Raw genomic sequence first — 16,027 nt, forward strand, 5'->3', positions numbered from 1 at the left:
TCTTGGCTGCTGTCCCCTCCTTCTAAAGGTCTGACCTAAGGTGAGGGATGAGTTTGGACCTAAGTGCACAAAAGTATGGAGTAGGAAGGACACATCAGAATTAAAAAACAAACAAACAAACAAACCCAGAACCCACCCTGGTGAGAAACAGTAAAACAACAACTATCAAGTCTGTAGGGACAAAGAGAAAAGTTTGGGGGGCACCTTCCAGAGTAGGTGGGCCTTCGGCAGTGACCTCTGAGCAGTGTTTCCACGCAGGTAGGCTCTTCTGAACCCTGGGTAAGCCCGCAGCCCTCACCAGCTTCGGGTGTGCCCCGTTTTGAGATGGTATCAGCCTTCGCTCATTGGTTTTTAACCTGCTTTGTGACACGAACCCCTCTGAGCTCTGGGCCCGCTGCTCAGGAAAATGCCCACACAACCTTCCGCACATCATCTCAGGGAGTTCACGGGCCCATAGAAAACCGGAGCATCAACTGTTTCCTCAATAGAGATTTGTTACTGATCACAGCCCGAAATGATCATTTTTTGTATACAACGGGTTAAAGATATGTTATTAAAATCAAGTTTGCCTGTTTCTATGCACTTTAAAAATGTGGCCACTGCAACACTGGAGATGACGCTACTGGTTTGCTCGGTGAGTTCTGAAACCACAGAAGGGGGAGCTGTGAGCTTTAATCCACGGAGAGGCTATGCTCGATCACCTTCAATGCGAAGTCCAGATGGCAGCCCACACAGTCCCCGATCCAGTGGGCCTGCATGCCTTTTACTCCATACCACTTCGGAAGGTCCGCCAGCGCGTCCTGCATGGCCTGCAGGAACAACAAGAGAAGAGGGGTGGAATGGCAAAGCTGACTTAAGGGGCGGCACAGGATGGGGGGGGGTGCTAAGTCAAAAAAAGCAGGACATTAAAGGAGGCTCCGGATTCAGCCCTCTCCTTGTCCACGTGCCAGTCTGAGGAGCCCAGCGAGGGGTGGAAACAGATGCACTCACCATGACTCAATTTAGCAAGATGGGTTTGACCGATTTCTCTATTCTGAGCGGGCCAACGTTTCGCGGAAAGGAGAAAATTAATGAGGAAAGACCTTAATTAACATCTTTGATGGATGCGGTGAGGACATTCTCTCCCACAGTCTGGGAACTAAACAAAAGAAGTTCAAGTTTCTGAATTTTGAAACTCTAAGATAAGCAACTCAAGGGGATGGGCACATTACAACTCAGCTGTATCAAAAATAGAACACTATAAATGACATCTTTGCATTTAAAAAAATCAAAATCAGCGTAAGGGAAACCATCGCTCTGATTTGTGTAAACATTTGCTATCAGAAGTGCATATATATTCTCACTGGTTTTTTGTGTGTATGTGTGTGTCTACTTTTGGTCCTAAATTCCTATAACGGGGAGGCTTTTCTATATAAATTACTGTCTATGGTCTCGAGTCCATGCCATCCTTCAGCATTTGGTGATAAGACACATTCCTTCAACAGATGGACTTAAAACTAAATCACAGGGGCGTCTGGGTGGCACAGTCTGTTAAGCCTCAGACTCTTGATTTCGGCTCAGGTCATGATCTCAGGGTGCTGAGATCGAGCCCTGCGTCAGGCTCCACGCTCAGCGGGGAGTCTGCTTGTGATTTTTTCTCTCTCCCTTTCCTTCTGCCCCTGCCCCCAGCTCACACACATTCTCTCTCTCTTTGGTTAAACCTTAACCAAAAAAAAGAGTAAATCACATATCTGTAATGTGAAGAGTCCAATTTTAAACTCCTGATTGTATTATGATGAGGACAGGCTTCATAATGATGCTTGTCTAGTGTTTTGTAATCCATAAAGTGCTTTTACACACATCTCTTCTCACACACTCTGGTAAGGCAGCTCACTTTCAAGCCAGTGAACTTACACTGAGAGACTATAGCTCTGTGATGCGAGGCTGCCGGAGCGGACGAGTCACGACTAGAACCCACACTTACTAACAGCATTCCTTCCCCTCCAGCACAGAGATTCACACTCAGTTGTTGTGATAAACAACACAGAGCCTTTTCGATACCCGTCATCTGTCTATCCATCCAGTCTCATCTACCTAATAGAGTCTGGAAGCTTCAAGATCCAGAAATTTCTTCTGCGGCAGAAACTGTGGATAATGGACCCCATCAAGCTGACCAGCAGTGTGTTCATTTTTTTTTTTTAAGATTTTATTTATTTATTTAACAGAGAGCGAGTGAGAGAGGGAACACAAGCAGAGGGAGAGGGAGAAGCAGGCTCCCCGCTGAGCAGGGAGCCCTATGCGGGGCTCGATCCCAGGACCCTGGGATCATGACCTGAGCCGAAGGCAGATGCTTAACTGACTGAGCCACGCAGGCGTCCCCATTCATTTCTTTATTTCACCACGAGGTATTAGCCACCCACCCGGCCACACCAGGGCCTCATCTGGGCACTGGGGGCGCGGGCATATGCAGAGCAGGGTATGCCAGAGTCCCTCCCATGAAGTCTAAACAATGAACACATGTAGTCTGCTGCTCTTAGTCGGGTAACTGATCAAAATTCAATGCCAGATGCAATTAGTATCACAGAAAATGAGACATGGGTCCTGGAGGTGACGCAAGGGAAAAGAAAAACAGTGGGAAGGCAGGGAAGAAAAGGAGCAGAGTGAGAAATAGGGAGCGATACAAAAGACTGGGTGGATGAACCCCAGGGAAGGAGAAGGAAAGTCACGGGAGTCGGTGGGTAGGGAAAGCGAGGCTCCAGAAAAGAAAGACAGGAAGAATAGAGGGAATTTGGAAGCAGAGAGATAATGGGGAAATGGCGCAGGTGAGGGCATGAAAGCTAGGGAGCCCCTACCATGCGTGGGGCTATGGGGTGTCTGACCCCAGTAAGATGCAAGGAACAGCACTGCATGGAACGCGGCTTACCGGCTGCTCAGTGACACCGCGAGCCTTCCTGCCGCAGGGCTGTCAGTCTCAAGTGACGAGCGAAGGAAAGAGGGAACAGAGCTACACTAACATGAAAACGGAAAGCAGACAAAATGGAAGAGGGAGAGCATTGGAAAGCCTCGCAAGTTCAAGCTGTCCTCTGAACACAACCACACACCAGGACTAGGCAGGCCCCCTTCCTTTCTGCCACCAACAAACCCAGTGATGGGGCACTCGGCACAATCCTCAAGGCAGAGACACAACCACCCAGGGTGTTCGTAGGTCGCTTCCAACACGTGATTCTAGGCTTCTCCCATTTCTGGACTGTTACTTATGAAAGATAAAAAATGCTTTTTTAAAAGATTTTATTTATTTATTTGACACAGAGAGAGACACCACAAGCAGGGGGGGCAGCAGAGGGAGAGGGAGAAGCAGGCTCCCAGCAGAGCAGGGAGCCCGATGCGGGGCTCGATCCCAGGACCCTGGGATTATGACCTGAGCCAAAGGCAGACACTTAACTGACTGAGCCACCCAGGGTGCCCCCAGATTTATTTTTATGTGACTTCTGGGGTGTCTAAAAATCACTCATGGTGACGGCTGAAGACAGTATAAGATCTTGACTCATCAAAGAAAAGTTCAACTATAGGCCATGTGTAGTTTTACATATATTTAGCTGGATTGGATTTCTTTGGAAACGGCCTCACCGCATGTACCCAGGGTACGGAAGAACACTCAGCGAGCTAGAATACTGATCTGATCCAGACAGCCTGCTTCCTGACTCTTCCAGATAAACAACAGCTTCTCCACCTTCCCCTTTCCTGGCTGACACAAACAGAACGTGAAATGCTGGAGCTCCGTACGCATGCGATGGTTTGAGAATATTCGCTCAAAAACAAGTATTACAAACATGGGAGATTTTCTGCTACTGACAGCACAGACTTGAAAAGCTGCACAACTAATTTTAGTATAACCCAGAGCGCAAGGTGAGACCTGGGATTCGATCTTGGATCCACTGTCCTGAAGACGCGTGAGAGAGGAAACCGAGGGAGTTGGTGAGAACTGCATCTAAAAATAAGGCTTTCCTAGAAGTCGGTTCTTTCAAAGTCGCCAGCGGCGTTGGAACTTCGGACAGGACACGGGCATGTGGTATCTCCATTATGAATGAATCACATACCAAAGTTCCCACGGACCCGTCCACTTCAATTACAAAATGGTCACCAAGCTCCTTCCGCGACAGAAGACATTGTTTGGTGTGATAAAAGGCGCCAGGAGCTCCAGAGGACAGGAGCATGTCCCACTGCCCCACCAACGTCCAATCAGCAAACCCCAGGAAACTCTATGGGCCCCACAGCCCGGCTACTTCAACAGGTAAAGTGTAAGAAAAAGAAAAGGGAGGAAGAGGAAAACCTGCAGATTAAGACACTTAGAAGGCATCATCAAATAAAGAAAGGGAGAGGTAAGAATAAACCTGAGTCTAGGGAGGCACGTGTGGGTGACAGCTACAGAGAAAGGTAAGGCAGAGCCTATTCCCACAGCACAGTGGCTCCCTGGGAAGCCGTGTCTTATGGGAAAGAGGGAGGGCTCCGGGGTGTTGGCAAAATTCAGCATCTTGACCTCCAAGGATGGCTGCTTTAAAAGAAATCAGTAAGCTACGTATTTGTTTTACACGGTTATCTGCATTTCATTTTACAGTAAAAATGTCACCACAAAACAGACTCACTCAGTCTGGGACGGCAGAGCTCTCAGCTCTCGATCCCAGTGTGGCTCCCGGAGAGCAGGGCACGGGGCAAGGCTGGCCTGCGGGCTGCAGGCGGCAGCTTCGGCTCTCTGGTCTTTCTTTAGAACCCACGCAGGGCTTGGCCCAGAGCCCAGACACGTGCCTTGTGTTGGACAAATGCTCATTAAATTGCCATTTAACTCCCTCTGCTCCGGGGCGAGAGTGGGAGAGCAGAAGCAGTGGAACTGGACCCCCAGCCCCCGCGTAGGGACGGAATGATCTCCGTGGAACCCTGCCTACGTCCTGGGCACTTTTACGTGTGTGGTACACTGAAGACAAGGCACGTGTCATGTTCACGACAGCACAACCCAGCACCAGTCCACCTCGCAGACGAGAATATGAGTCTCAGCAATTTCCCCTGGTGCACCCCACAAGGATGGGGGGGGGTGTGCACTGGGAAAGCAGCACTCAAAGCCCGTCCCCTCCTATACCTGCTACCCCATGACCACCCTGCCATCCAAGTGCTTACGTTCAGCTCTCCCATGTCTGGGTTTCAGACGGTGTCAACTCCCCCTTCTTGAACTTGGAAGAGACGCTTACGACAGCTCTGCCTGCGTCTATTATCTCATTTATTTTTAAATTTTATGGCTGGAAAGAGGCCTCTCGTCATGGAGTCATGGGGCTGAGGCTGTCAGTACAATTCCCCCGCTCTGTACATATGAGGACACAGAGGCCCCGGGAGGTTCAGCAATCTGCCCGCCATCACTTAGCTAACTGGAGCCCGGCCCAAAACTCCGGTCCTGAGTACACGACCTAGGCCTCATTTAACTAGGACACACTTTCCTCGAGTTTTCTCCCCAGTGGCACAGTGAACCTGAACTGCGTCGGCTGCCCAGCACCTGCAGGCTCTTCTTTCCTGGGGGCCATCCTCTACGGGTGAGTGGCAGGGCCCCACCACCCACGATGGAAGCTTTCCCGGGCCCACTCTCTTCCTCTGTGGAAGCGAAACAGCGTAACCAATCACAGCAGGGGCTCAGGACAGTCCTGGAACACTGCCGGGGAGAGGGGGGGACCCCGAGGCACTCGGGCAACTGGTTTAAATGCCACAGCAGACCTGAGAGGCCGAAGATCCTGGGACTGACAGCAGTGATGGCTTAACCAGATCTTTCCTGGGCAAGATCTTAGCCGTGTCCTGAATCTGGCCGAAGTCTGGGTCTCTGGCCTTCCACCAACTGTGAGCAACCCGATCCTCTTCTGATCCATTTGTTTGTGGCTGAAGTTGTTTGCAACCATGTTTCCTCACTAAGACTAATGGATTTAAAAAGTTTCAACATCCTGAAGAATATTAGCTGATACCGTACTCCCTTGATATCACTGCCACAAAAGTATAAAATCTTGAATAGATTAATTACATATTAATATCACAACAAGACTATATTAATAAGCCAGTAATCAATCTTCTGATTAAGCTGCATGTTATAGAAAGCTTTTCAATTTATGGAACAATTTAGGGGTTCTTAAATGCCCCCAGGCACGTAACTAGTGCATTATAAACTCTGAAAACGACCCCCGGCTTTTCCTCTCCAATAATCAGTAAGTTCCATTTAACTTCCAAGCAAACCCACATGTGGTCTCACGGGATCTGACGTCTTTCCATCAGATAAAACCCACATTACATGATTGGAAGATTAGCTCCACAGCCCAAATTAGCCTTTCCTGCCACAGAAAATTCATAGTTGACTGAATTTTGTCCAACGCTGACTGCGCCTGACACCCCACCCTTCCCCTGCATTACCGAGCCACCATGTAAGTACACAAGACTTCTTATAGTGTTTTTCTTCTAGACTGAATTGTCAAGGCTGAAACACTTCTGGTTGGAGGTGCTTTGCTTAAAATATTCAGATCTCAGGGAGGACAAAAGATTTGAATAGAATGAAATGTGAATGTTTTGATACGCTAATTACCAGGGGGAGGAGGAAGGACACCTGCTTAAAACCTTAACAAAATCTATGACTATTTTTAAAAACCAGAAGAACTTTTAAAAAACAAAGCAAATGAAATCAACATCTTGAGAGCAACCCAGCAAGCCCTGTTTCATCCCCACAGACACAGGATGCATCACTGACTTTTGATAAACAGGGGTTTAGACAGCACAGCCCCACAGCCCCCAAGGACCTCTCCTTCATCCTGCGCTGCTGCCCCCCCATCTCCGCCAGACCAGGAGCAATGTGGGGGTATTTATGGACATATTTATGATGCTGCAGTTGTTCATCTAAAGTACGCTATGGGGGCCCCTGTGTGGCTCAGTCGTTAAGCATTTGCCTTCGGCTCAGGTCACGATCCCAGGGTCCTGGGATCGAGCCCCGCATCAGGCTCCCTGCTCCACCAGGAGCCTGCTTCTCCCTCTCCCACTCCCCCTGCTTGTGTTCCCTCTCTCACTGGCTGTCTCTCTGTCAAATAAATAAAATCTTTAAAAAAAATTTTTTAAAAAAAGTAGGCTATGTTTATCTCCTTTTTTGGGTGTTTCGGTTGAGATCATAAATCCTTCCTCCTCTTGGGGGCAATCACGGTAATAGTCGATGGAATTCATCTCGTCTCCTGTCCTTACATTTGGCAAACACTTGGCAGTGCCTCCTTTTCCCACCCTGGCCAACTCAATGCGAGGAAATCTTACCGGTTCACGGAATCCCCAAACCTGGGGAAAGAGCAAGTTTTGAGACTCTTTTTAAAAAGTGCAGTGAAATCACTTTTCCAAGGACATCAGAGGGAACCCGATATGTAAGCGCTAAAAGCTAAAAGCTAAACCGTCCTCTGGTCCCTCTCCATCAATCCCAAGGCTTCGGCGCGGTTTGGCAGCCATGAATTTATTCAACTCCCCTCACTTAACAAATGAAAAAAAAAATGGCTCACTCAACCAAGGCCACGGCAGACCCCAAATAATGAATTACCCAGATCTCCTTTATTGTTCTGCGCCCCCTCCCCCGTGCTGTTTTCAGGTATCTTGATGTAAATTAAACAAAAGACAACTCCTTCCACCGGCAAAACCTAGAAATTAACCATATGGATGGGCTTCTCAGTCCATTTTTATAAATAATGACTGTATTAATACCTCGAGGCAAATGGTACTGTTGCCCTGTGGTTATTACTCAGCACACACAGAAGTACTGTGGTTTGCAAAGGGCGCTTATAATCATTTTCAGCAGGGTAGGGCTGAAAATACAGCCACTGTCGCTCCACAGGTGCACCGTCTGAACGCAGATGCTTGAAGAAGTCGAAACAGGACTGTACATTAGTGGGTCTCAAACTCTAGGAGCCAGAGTTTAAGAACGTGAACCAACAAGAGAAGGGCTGACGCGTGCATCCAATAAAAAAAAAAAAAAAAAAAAAGCTTCGGGGATCCCAAACATCGTCGGGAATGAGAAAGACGAAGATGAAATAACACTAAAAAGCTTGGGATAAAAAGAGAATTAAATATAACATGGCTAATTGGACTCTTTCTTCAAAGAAGCAAAAATAATGCCAGGAATAAATCCATACCTCCCAAGAGAGGACAGTACGTGGGCTAAAGCATTAAGAACAAGGCGCGGCACGACCACAAGTAAGAATTCCAGAGGAAGCGATTTTAAAAACATGATACACTTTAGAAGACCTTGGTTTAAAAAAAAAAAAAAAAGTTTAGGCAAACTGAGAAATGAAGTGGACACATTAGCTACTAAGGGAGAGAGTCCAGAAACCAGAGCCCGGAGAGCTGGACACCGAATGGAGGCAGAATGGAAGAGAAAGATTTAATGACAAGACTTTAAAAAGTGCCCATTTTAATTAAGTCTTGTCATTAAATCTTTCTCTTCCATTCTGCCTCCATTCGGAATCAGTGTGATCTGAGTAGCAATTCTGTTTGAATTATAAATTCGTATGCACTTTTTTCAAAACTTAATCGTGTTGCCGAGATGTCCTTATTTTTGTGTTTGAGATTGTTTCAGCGTAATCACACCGAAGACACAGTGTGTATTTGAGGTGTAATAAAGGAAAATAAATGCTGAAGGCAGTAAGATGATTTTAGAAACTCTAGATGTCCCCTCTAGAATATTCTAGAGGGATCAACTCCCCCACAGCCTCGTCTCCCTCTCCTGCATGGACTCTGGCATGAAGTTGCACACAAGGATTTCTGCATTAAAAAGCTCACATAGCATGATGTTTACCGTGCTCGCTTCCCTCCGATAGCTGTGTTTTCACCTCTCTTCTGAAAGGTGATGTGTATTTCTAGCAAAATCCATTTGCTGTGGCATCTCAAGGCAAAACATTTATTTGCAAATACAGTCGTGTTATGCAAGAGTCTCAATTCCAGCAAAGGTGTTGTTAACCCCGAAGGGAGATAATCAGTCTAAGCAAGGCACCCTACTGATGATACGGGACTCACCAACAAGGTGCGTGTTCCTGGGACTGCGGGGGTCAGAGGAGAGGAGGTGCCAAGCAGCCCACACGAAAGAACATCAAGTGTGCATCTCAGAGCCGAGGCAAAGAGAGGGACACGCCAAGTGCTATTAAATAGCTTCCAAGTAGCTGGACAGAAGGAAGTGTATTCTGGGTGCAACCACCAGGGACAGACGTAGGGAAGGAAACTAGGAAGCACGGTGGCAGCCATTTTGGCGAATCTCCTCTTGTCCCCATTAATTCTGGCCACACCTAGCAGCCTTTTTCCTCACTTCAGACCCAAGCAAACCCCTTCTCTGGCAGAACAGTTCTAATTCCACTAACTTCCAAGAGGGGGTGAGCACAGGTTCTGAAATGTCCCCACCCCACCCCTAAGAATGCAGATGACAGAGGACAGACTCTCCCAACGGCAGTCATCTGTCTGGATGAGGCTGCTTCGTATTCCCAGAGGCCACTCAGGTCGCCTCACTGCCCCTGGGTAGACAGGACACAAGCGGGGCTGTCCTGTACCCACAGGACAGGGAGCAAGCAGCGGAACAGCCGCACCCCGTACTCGGCCCAATCTGCGACTCTAGGCTACCCTTGCCTGGAAAGATGGTTTTGTTCCGGGAAAGCAGAGTCTTGGGAGCAAGACTGAAAGCTTTTATTGGTCTAATAAGGGGGGAAAAAATGGGGACAGTGATCCCAGGGGACATTCCGCTCAATTACCTTCACATTGGAAGCCTGCCCATAAATTGAAAAGTTGCGGGAACATAAGACCATCCCTTCCAAGGCACTCAGGTGTACAGAAGATATGTAAATAAATGCTGACATAACCCTGCTATCAGGTGTTTTGTTTTATGATTACCAAAATGATAATAATCATTCTGGAAAATATGAAGAAGCACGAAGAACAACAACAGTTTCCCATAATCAATGTAAACCCCCAGGGAGGTCACTATTAATATTTTATTCCATATTTTTTCATCGTACTAATACCCCATCTTCTACTGATTCAAAGATGCATATTTTCTTTCTTTCTTTTTCTTTCTTTCTTTCTTTCTTTCTTTCTTTCTTTCTTTCTTTCTTTTTTTAAAGATTTTTATTTATTTATTTGAGAGAGAGAGAGAGAAAGAGGGAATGAGCACAAGCTGGGGGAGGGGCACAGGCGGAGGGAGACAAAGAATCTCAGGTTCGATCCCCGGACCCTGAGATCATCACCTGAGCCAAAATCAAGAGTTGAACATTTAACCAACTGAGCCACCCAGATGCCCCAAAGATGCACAGTTTCCCCACAAATGCTGAAACTGGCCCCACAAATGTCTTACAATCAATGGTGCCTTCAACACCATTTTTCTTTCTTACGGAGCATAAGATGTAATGCCAGTCACGTGTTACAGCTGATAAAACGTACTAGGGTGGTGGGTACTCGTGCGATAGTCACGTAGTTCAGACCATGCCACTAGTATACTCTTTTTAAACTCCTGGAGTTTGCATTTTGCCAGAGTTCACAACTTATGACAGCTCTAGAAAGGATTAAATCTTTATTTCGAGCAAATCTGACACTCAGAATTAGGCACTCTGGAATAGTAAACAAAACAGAGAAATGGAAAGATAGTATGGAAAATTGTCTCTTTCTCTGAAAGGGACACTGATTTTGAAAACAAAACACTATCACATGATGATGGCTATGGCTGTTAATGCCTGCTTCCCTCCTAGCAAGGCGGCCATGGGATCAGTGTCCCTGTTCCCCAGGCAGCTGGGCTCAGAAGGTCCAGGGTAAGAGACAGGACCTTGGACAGGAGATAGGACACAAAAAGATACCGTTTCAGCTCGGAGGCCAGCAAGCCAATTCCATCAAGAACAAGCCAGAAAACCTCCATCCACTGTACTTGCCATTACCTGGCCATCTGTGCCCTGGCTCTGGCCCTATTATAGTTCCTACCAGGCTAATGTTTGGCCTTCTTGCAACACCTGCCCTCCGACTGCACCGCGTGCCCCAAAATGCCTGGTTGCTTGGGAACCCGTGTTCAAGAGCTGGTAGAAAGAGAGCACGCAGACCTGGCTGGGTCTCAGGAGACCCAAGCTGGGTCCTGGCTTTCTTGGGCTTGGGGGCCTCAGTCATAAAATGAGGAATGGTCTGTCATTTTCAAAGGCACCTCGAGCTGGCCATGAGCACCCCTGGGGAGCAGGAGGAAGGCAGGATGTGCTCTGCTTAAGAGAAACCAATGCCTGATCCCTTTGTCTTTAGGTATCATATTGATTTTGTAATTACCAAATCATGAGGGTTTTCTGGTTTGCATTTGTTTTTCAGATCAGGGCAGGGATTTAAAAAGCACGGGAGACCGTGGGCTAAATGTGGGGGAGCCTGTGCACCGTTTGCTCAAGTTTCTTTTAGCTTTAAAATCCAAATGTCGGGGCGCCTGGGCGGCTCAGTGATTTGAGCCTCCAACCATGGTTCAGGTCATGATCTCAGGGACGTGGGACTGAGCCCCATGTCGGGCTCCGTGCTCAGCAGGGAGTCTGCTTGGGATTCTCTCTCCCTCTCCCCCTGCCCCTTCCCCTCCACATGCACTGTCTCTCTCTCTCTCTCAAATAAATAAATAAAATCTTTAAAATCCAAATGTCTCCCAGAGCTAAAGGGGTTCATTGGTGACACTCACCAGCCCTCCCCGGCAATGCCCAGGGACCCCCCACAAATAAATCTCTTTACTCCCATGGGGTCCAGGCGGACACTTCGAAAAGGAAGGAGGTCCTTACACCCCAAAAGGACCTGGCCAGGAGCTCAGAAAGCCCAGTCAGGGTTTAAGAGCAAGACGTCATGTTCAGTTCTGCCTTCATTTTTTCCTAATCAGATTTAAAATTTATTTCATTGTCAATATAACCTAAGAAGCATATTACAGTTGACCGTGAACATCATGGGTTTGGTCCATACAGTGCAGCACCGTAAATGTATTTTCTCTTCCCTATGATTATCTTTGCCTCCTAACATTTTCTTTTCTCCAGCTAGCTTTATTGTTAAGACTATAGTATATAACACATACAACCCAGAAAATAGTGTTCATCGACTGTTTCTGTTACCAGTTAGGCCTCTGGTCAACAGTAGGCTATGAGCAGTTAAGTTTCTGGGGACTCAAAAGTTATCTGTGAATTTTTAACTGCATGGGGAGAGGAGGGGGGTCAGCACCCCTAAATCCCAGGTTGTTCAAGGGTCAACGGTATTAACTTATTTTTTTCATTTTCCCTCTGCAGTCATTCCTTCTCTCTTAGAAACAAAACCCCGAAAACAACACAGAAATGGAAACTTCTCGTTTGTCAAGCATGTGTGCTGACCAGGAGCCCATGTGTCCCCTTCAGCGGTGCTTTGGGGAGGTTGTGCAGGCACGGCTGTTCTCGGTTCCCAGACAGGAGGGACACGGGTGGGCACAGGGCGCCAGGGCAAAGGGAAACGAAAGCTCACAGGGAACAGGGCTAATGGAGAGCACATAGATGTGGCCAGACACGGGTAGGGGGCCTATCCGAGGTGGACAGGAAGGCACCGTGTTTAGGGAGAGGAAATCTAATTGCTGGGGTCATCTCGGTACCATCCAGAAACACTGTGGGTTTCGGAATCCCAGAGCTGGGGCCCATGCCCTGCACCAACTCACGTGCACCCTTCTGGGCAGAGTTCCCTCCAAGGGCTGTGCAGAGCTACCCCCCACCCCCACCCCAGCAGTGTCACACCCCCCCCCCCCCCGCTGTGGCCACGAGCCACTCCAGGCAGCGGGAGGCTTGCCTGGGGACCGCTGGGGAGATGTCAGCCTCCAGGCACATGCCTTCTTTTCGCCTCTCTTCCCCCACCCCCTGGGCCCTGCCCACTACCATCCAGAAGGATTTCCCAGGGGCTAGGGGGTGGCCCTCCCTGTAAGAAGGCCAACCATCACCCCAAGGAGTACGGAGGGGACAGCACAGAAGGTGGGGGGACTGCATTCACCGTACAGCTTAGGAAAGATCCGGGAGAGGCGGGGAATACAGAGAAGAGAAAGAAGTCAGAGAGATTATGTAAGAAGGAGCAGATTTAACAACTAATTAGTTTTGTGAGACAGGGTGTCAAAAGCAGATCCTGGGGACGAGCGCAGAGTCTGCGCTTTCCAAAAGGAGAGACAGCCGGGGCATGGGGGAGAATTCCAGTAGGAAGCTTGTGCTCAGGGTACCCCCGAGTGCTGCTCTCGGAGCTCCGGGGTCCGGCGCCTGCATGCACTCAGCCACTCCTACCACTCAGGAGCTGAGAACGTATTTTTTGTAAGCGAGGAGGCATAAGGCCACAAGAGGGGCACAGTGGCGATGGTGTCATAATAGCTTTAAAGCCACTGGGCTTTGAAGAGCAAAGCCTCACGGTAGATAAACCCGAGCATTGCATTAAATGCGCCCCTGGCCAGTGTGCTTACTGCTTTTTATCCCAACGGCCTTGCAGGGAAGCGGACAGCTCATCAAATGTGTCTCACTGGTTCCTCTTGGTTCCCAGCAACGCTGCTTCCTCAGCCCACCTCTCACATGGGCCTACACCCACCCCGTGAAGGCCCAGGCTGCACACACAGGAGCAGCCCCCTGTGCTAAGGGTCTTTCTTGGGGGCAGGGAGCAGGGGAGGGCCCGGTTGTCAAACCTCACTGACCAGTCCCTTCGCAAAGCCTCCTGAGCAGCACAGGGATGACTGGGTTGGTGTCAGGGAGAAACATTTCCCAGCATCATCAGCGAGCCAGCCTCTGTTCGGGGGCTGCCGGAGGCTGTGAGGGTAGGAGCAGAAAGCTGGGCACCAGGCCCGATTTCCAGAAGACAGCCAAACGCTTTCACAAGCAGCTCAAGGCCTCAGGACTGGAACCAGGGTGCCCGAGGGTCCCCATTCCAGAGGGCAGGGGAGCCTTGCCTGTGCTGGAGACTGGGGCTTTGCACCCTGCCTCCTCTGGGGCTGTCTTTCTGCTCCAGCCTCTAGAGCTCCTATCGTAAAGCCCATTCCCCTTCCCTCACCTCCTCGCCTCTCCCACCCCGTGTTTTCACTCTTTGCAGGCTCCAACACGACCAGTGTGTTCTGGGAAAGGTACCTCCACTTCACCCGCAAGCTCCCAGGTGAAACTGGGGGGAGAGGAGAGGCACAAGGGGGCAGGGAAATGGGGGCTCTTCCCTCCCATCTTCCCTGATTTCATGAGGGTTCATCGTTGCCTGGCTGCTTCTTGCCAGCAGAAATTCTACGTGGAAATACTTGTGAGACATGAAGTTTCCGGCACGTCTGGAAGGCAATGAAACGTTCCCTGACAGACATTCTGCGCTTTGCAGCCTTCCTGGAGCACAGGGCAGACCTGGGGCTCCTTCTCACCGCCCCCCTGCATTCGCCTGCATCGTCACAGTGATCCCACTGGGCTATGCCCCCCCAGTCTGAGACTGTCCCCCGCACCAGCCTCCACATTCCCTGCTAGCACCTGGCCCAGGTCTGGCCAGGTGCTCGGTAACATCTGGGGAAAGAATGAATGAATTCACACTCCCTGAGAAGTGGTACAGACTGCCGGTTATGAGCTCAAGCACCCGGATGTGAAGCCCAGGGCTATTACTTATTACCAGTGGGAGCCTCGGTTTCCTTGTCAGTAAAATGGGGCTAACAGGCACGCCGTAGGGTTAAGTAAGATGGTGTCTGTAAAAGCCAGAGCACTGATCAGCTCAGGGGAAAGCAGGCAGGAAATGGGAGGGGGAGACGGACTTTCTGGATATTCTAGCAGCTACGGGGTAATTCCTGAAACCTTGGACAACATACCCACCAATCTGGTGTGGCGGCTGACTCGGCACCATCAGGGCATGATTATGCCCATCTCAACGCCGGAGAGGGGCCTACGTACAGTGCCCCGGGGTCTGAGGGCCTGCGGGAGGCAGCTGCAGAAATCGAAACCACAGATCTATTAGAAAAGTTCACATGGGAAGCCGGCTCTCTATTTGTCTCGCCTTCCCACTGTCGCCCCGCTGGCAGGAACTGAGGCGTTCGCTCCACCAGGCCCTGAATGTCTTTTGCTTTCCGTGCAGAGGTTTGCACTCCCCGCTCTTCCCCCTGCTCTCCCCTCGCCATGCTGCCCACAAGATACCTCCCACACTAATTCATGGGCTTCAGATACTCCTACTGCAAGTTTTCTCCACATTTCACACAGCGAAGTCCTGGCGAGACTGGGTGGGGATAAGGGGAGCAAAATCTAATAACATCACAGAACAGCCTAAATAAAGCATTTTTGCATTTCAGGCCTCCCTGTAATTTTCACGTTGGGCATCGTCTTTCTTCATCCGGAAGGTAAGTGACGGAAAGGAGGGCCCCTCCACAGCCACGCTCCCCTGCAGACCACCAGCTGTAGATCACAGAGGCAGCCCCCAGTGCAGCCAAACCAGAAGCAGACCCAAGGCTCTAAAGATGACTGTGGGAGGCACAGCTCACCTGGCCATCCTAGCACCCACTGTCCCCCCTCTTCCCTCAAACAGCTTAACAGCTTGACTGCAGAAGCTAAAAAGCCCATGCCTGCTTTCCTAGTCTCCCTCGAAGCTGGGGAGTAGCCACATGATACAACTGGGGCCAAGAAAATACAGTGGAATTTTGCTGGGGGTTTGTGGGAAAGTTCTTGCTTTATGGGAAAAAGAAACAGTTGCTCGCACTGCCCCTTCTGCTTCTTCCTGTCTTGAATGGAAATGTGATGTCTGGAGCTGCAGCAGCCCTCCTGCAACCATGAGGTGATAGGCAGGAAGGAAGGGCTGAGATAACCACCGAGATGCCAACTCAGAGTCTGATCCTGGTTCAATCCCAGCAACTTGGGCCTTCTTATGTGGGAAAAGTCAACTCCCCCTGTTTAAGCCACCATTAACTCGGGTGTTCAGCGACTTGCAGCCAAAAGCATCGCTAACTGATTCTTCTCCCTGGAGCAGGACCTCCTCCCTGATTCAACATTATTTCTATCATACCAGGTTTTAAGGTGGATGCCTTATCTCGTTTGAT

The 16,027-nt window shown here is 49.4% G+C and overlaps 1 protein-coding gene across 2 annotated transcripts in view; it reads right to left on the bottom strand.

Annotated features, from left to right (window-relative positions):
* The window catches only part of LARS2 (leucyl-tRNA synthetase 2, mitochondrial), a 143,753-nt gene that overhangs the window by 60,462 nt on the left and 67,264 nt on the right, over window positions 1-16,027 (bottom strand). For both annotated transcript variants that reach the window (XM_045778885.2, XM_087867111.1), the window contains one exon: window positions 702-809. In XM_045778885.2, coding sequence (XP_045634841.2) covers window positions 702-809 — 108 coding nt within the window. The remainder of the gene's footprint in view (window positions 1-701; window positions 810-16,027) is intronic.

Source organism: Ursus americanus, chromosome 14 (assembly GCF_024610735.1).
Source record: "Ursus americanus isolate L20-20 chromosome 14, mUrsAme1.1.p, whole genome shotgun sequence".
Classification (NCBI taxonomy): Eukaryota; Metazoa; Chordata; class Mammalia; order Carnivora; family Ursidae; genus Ursus; species Ursus americanus.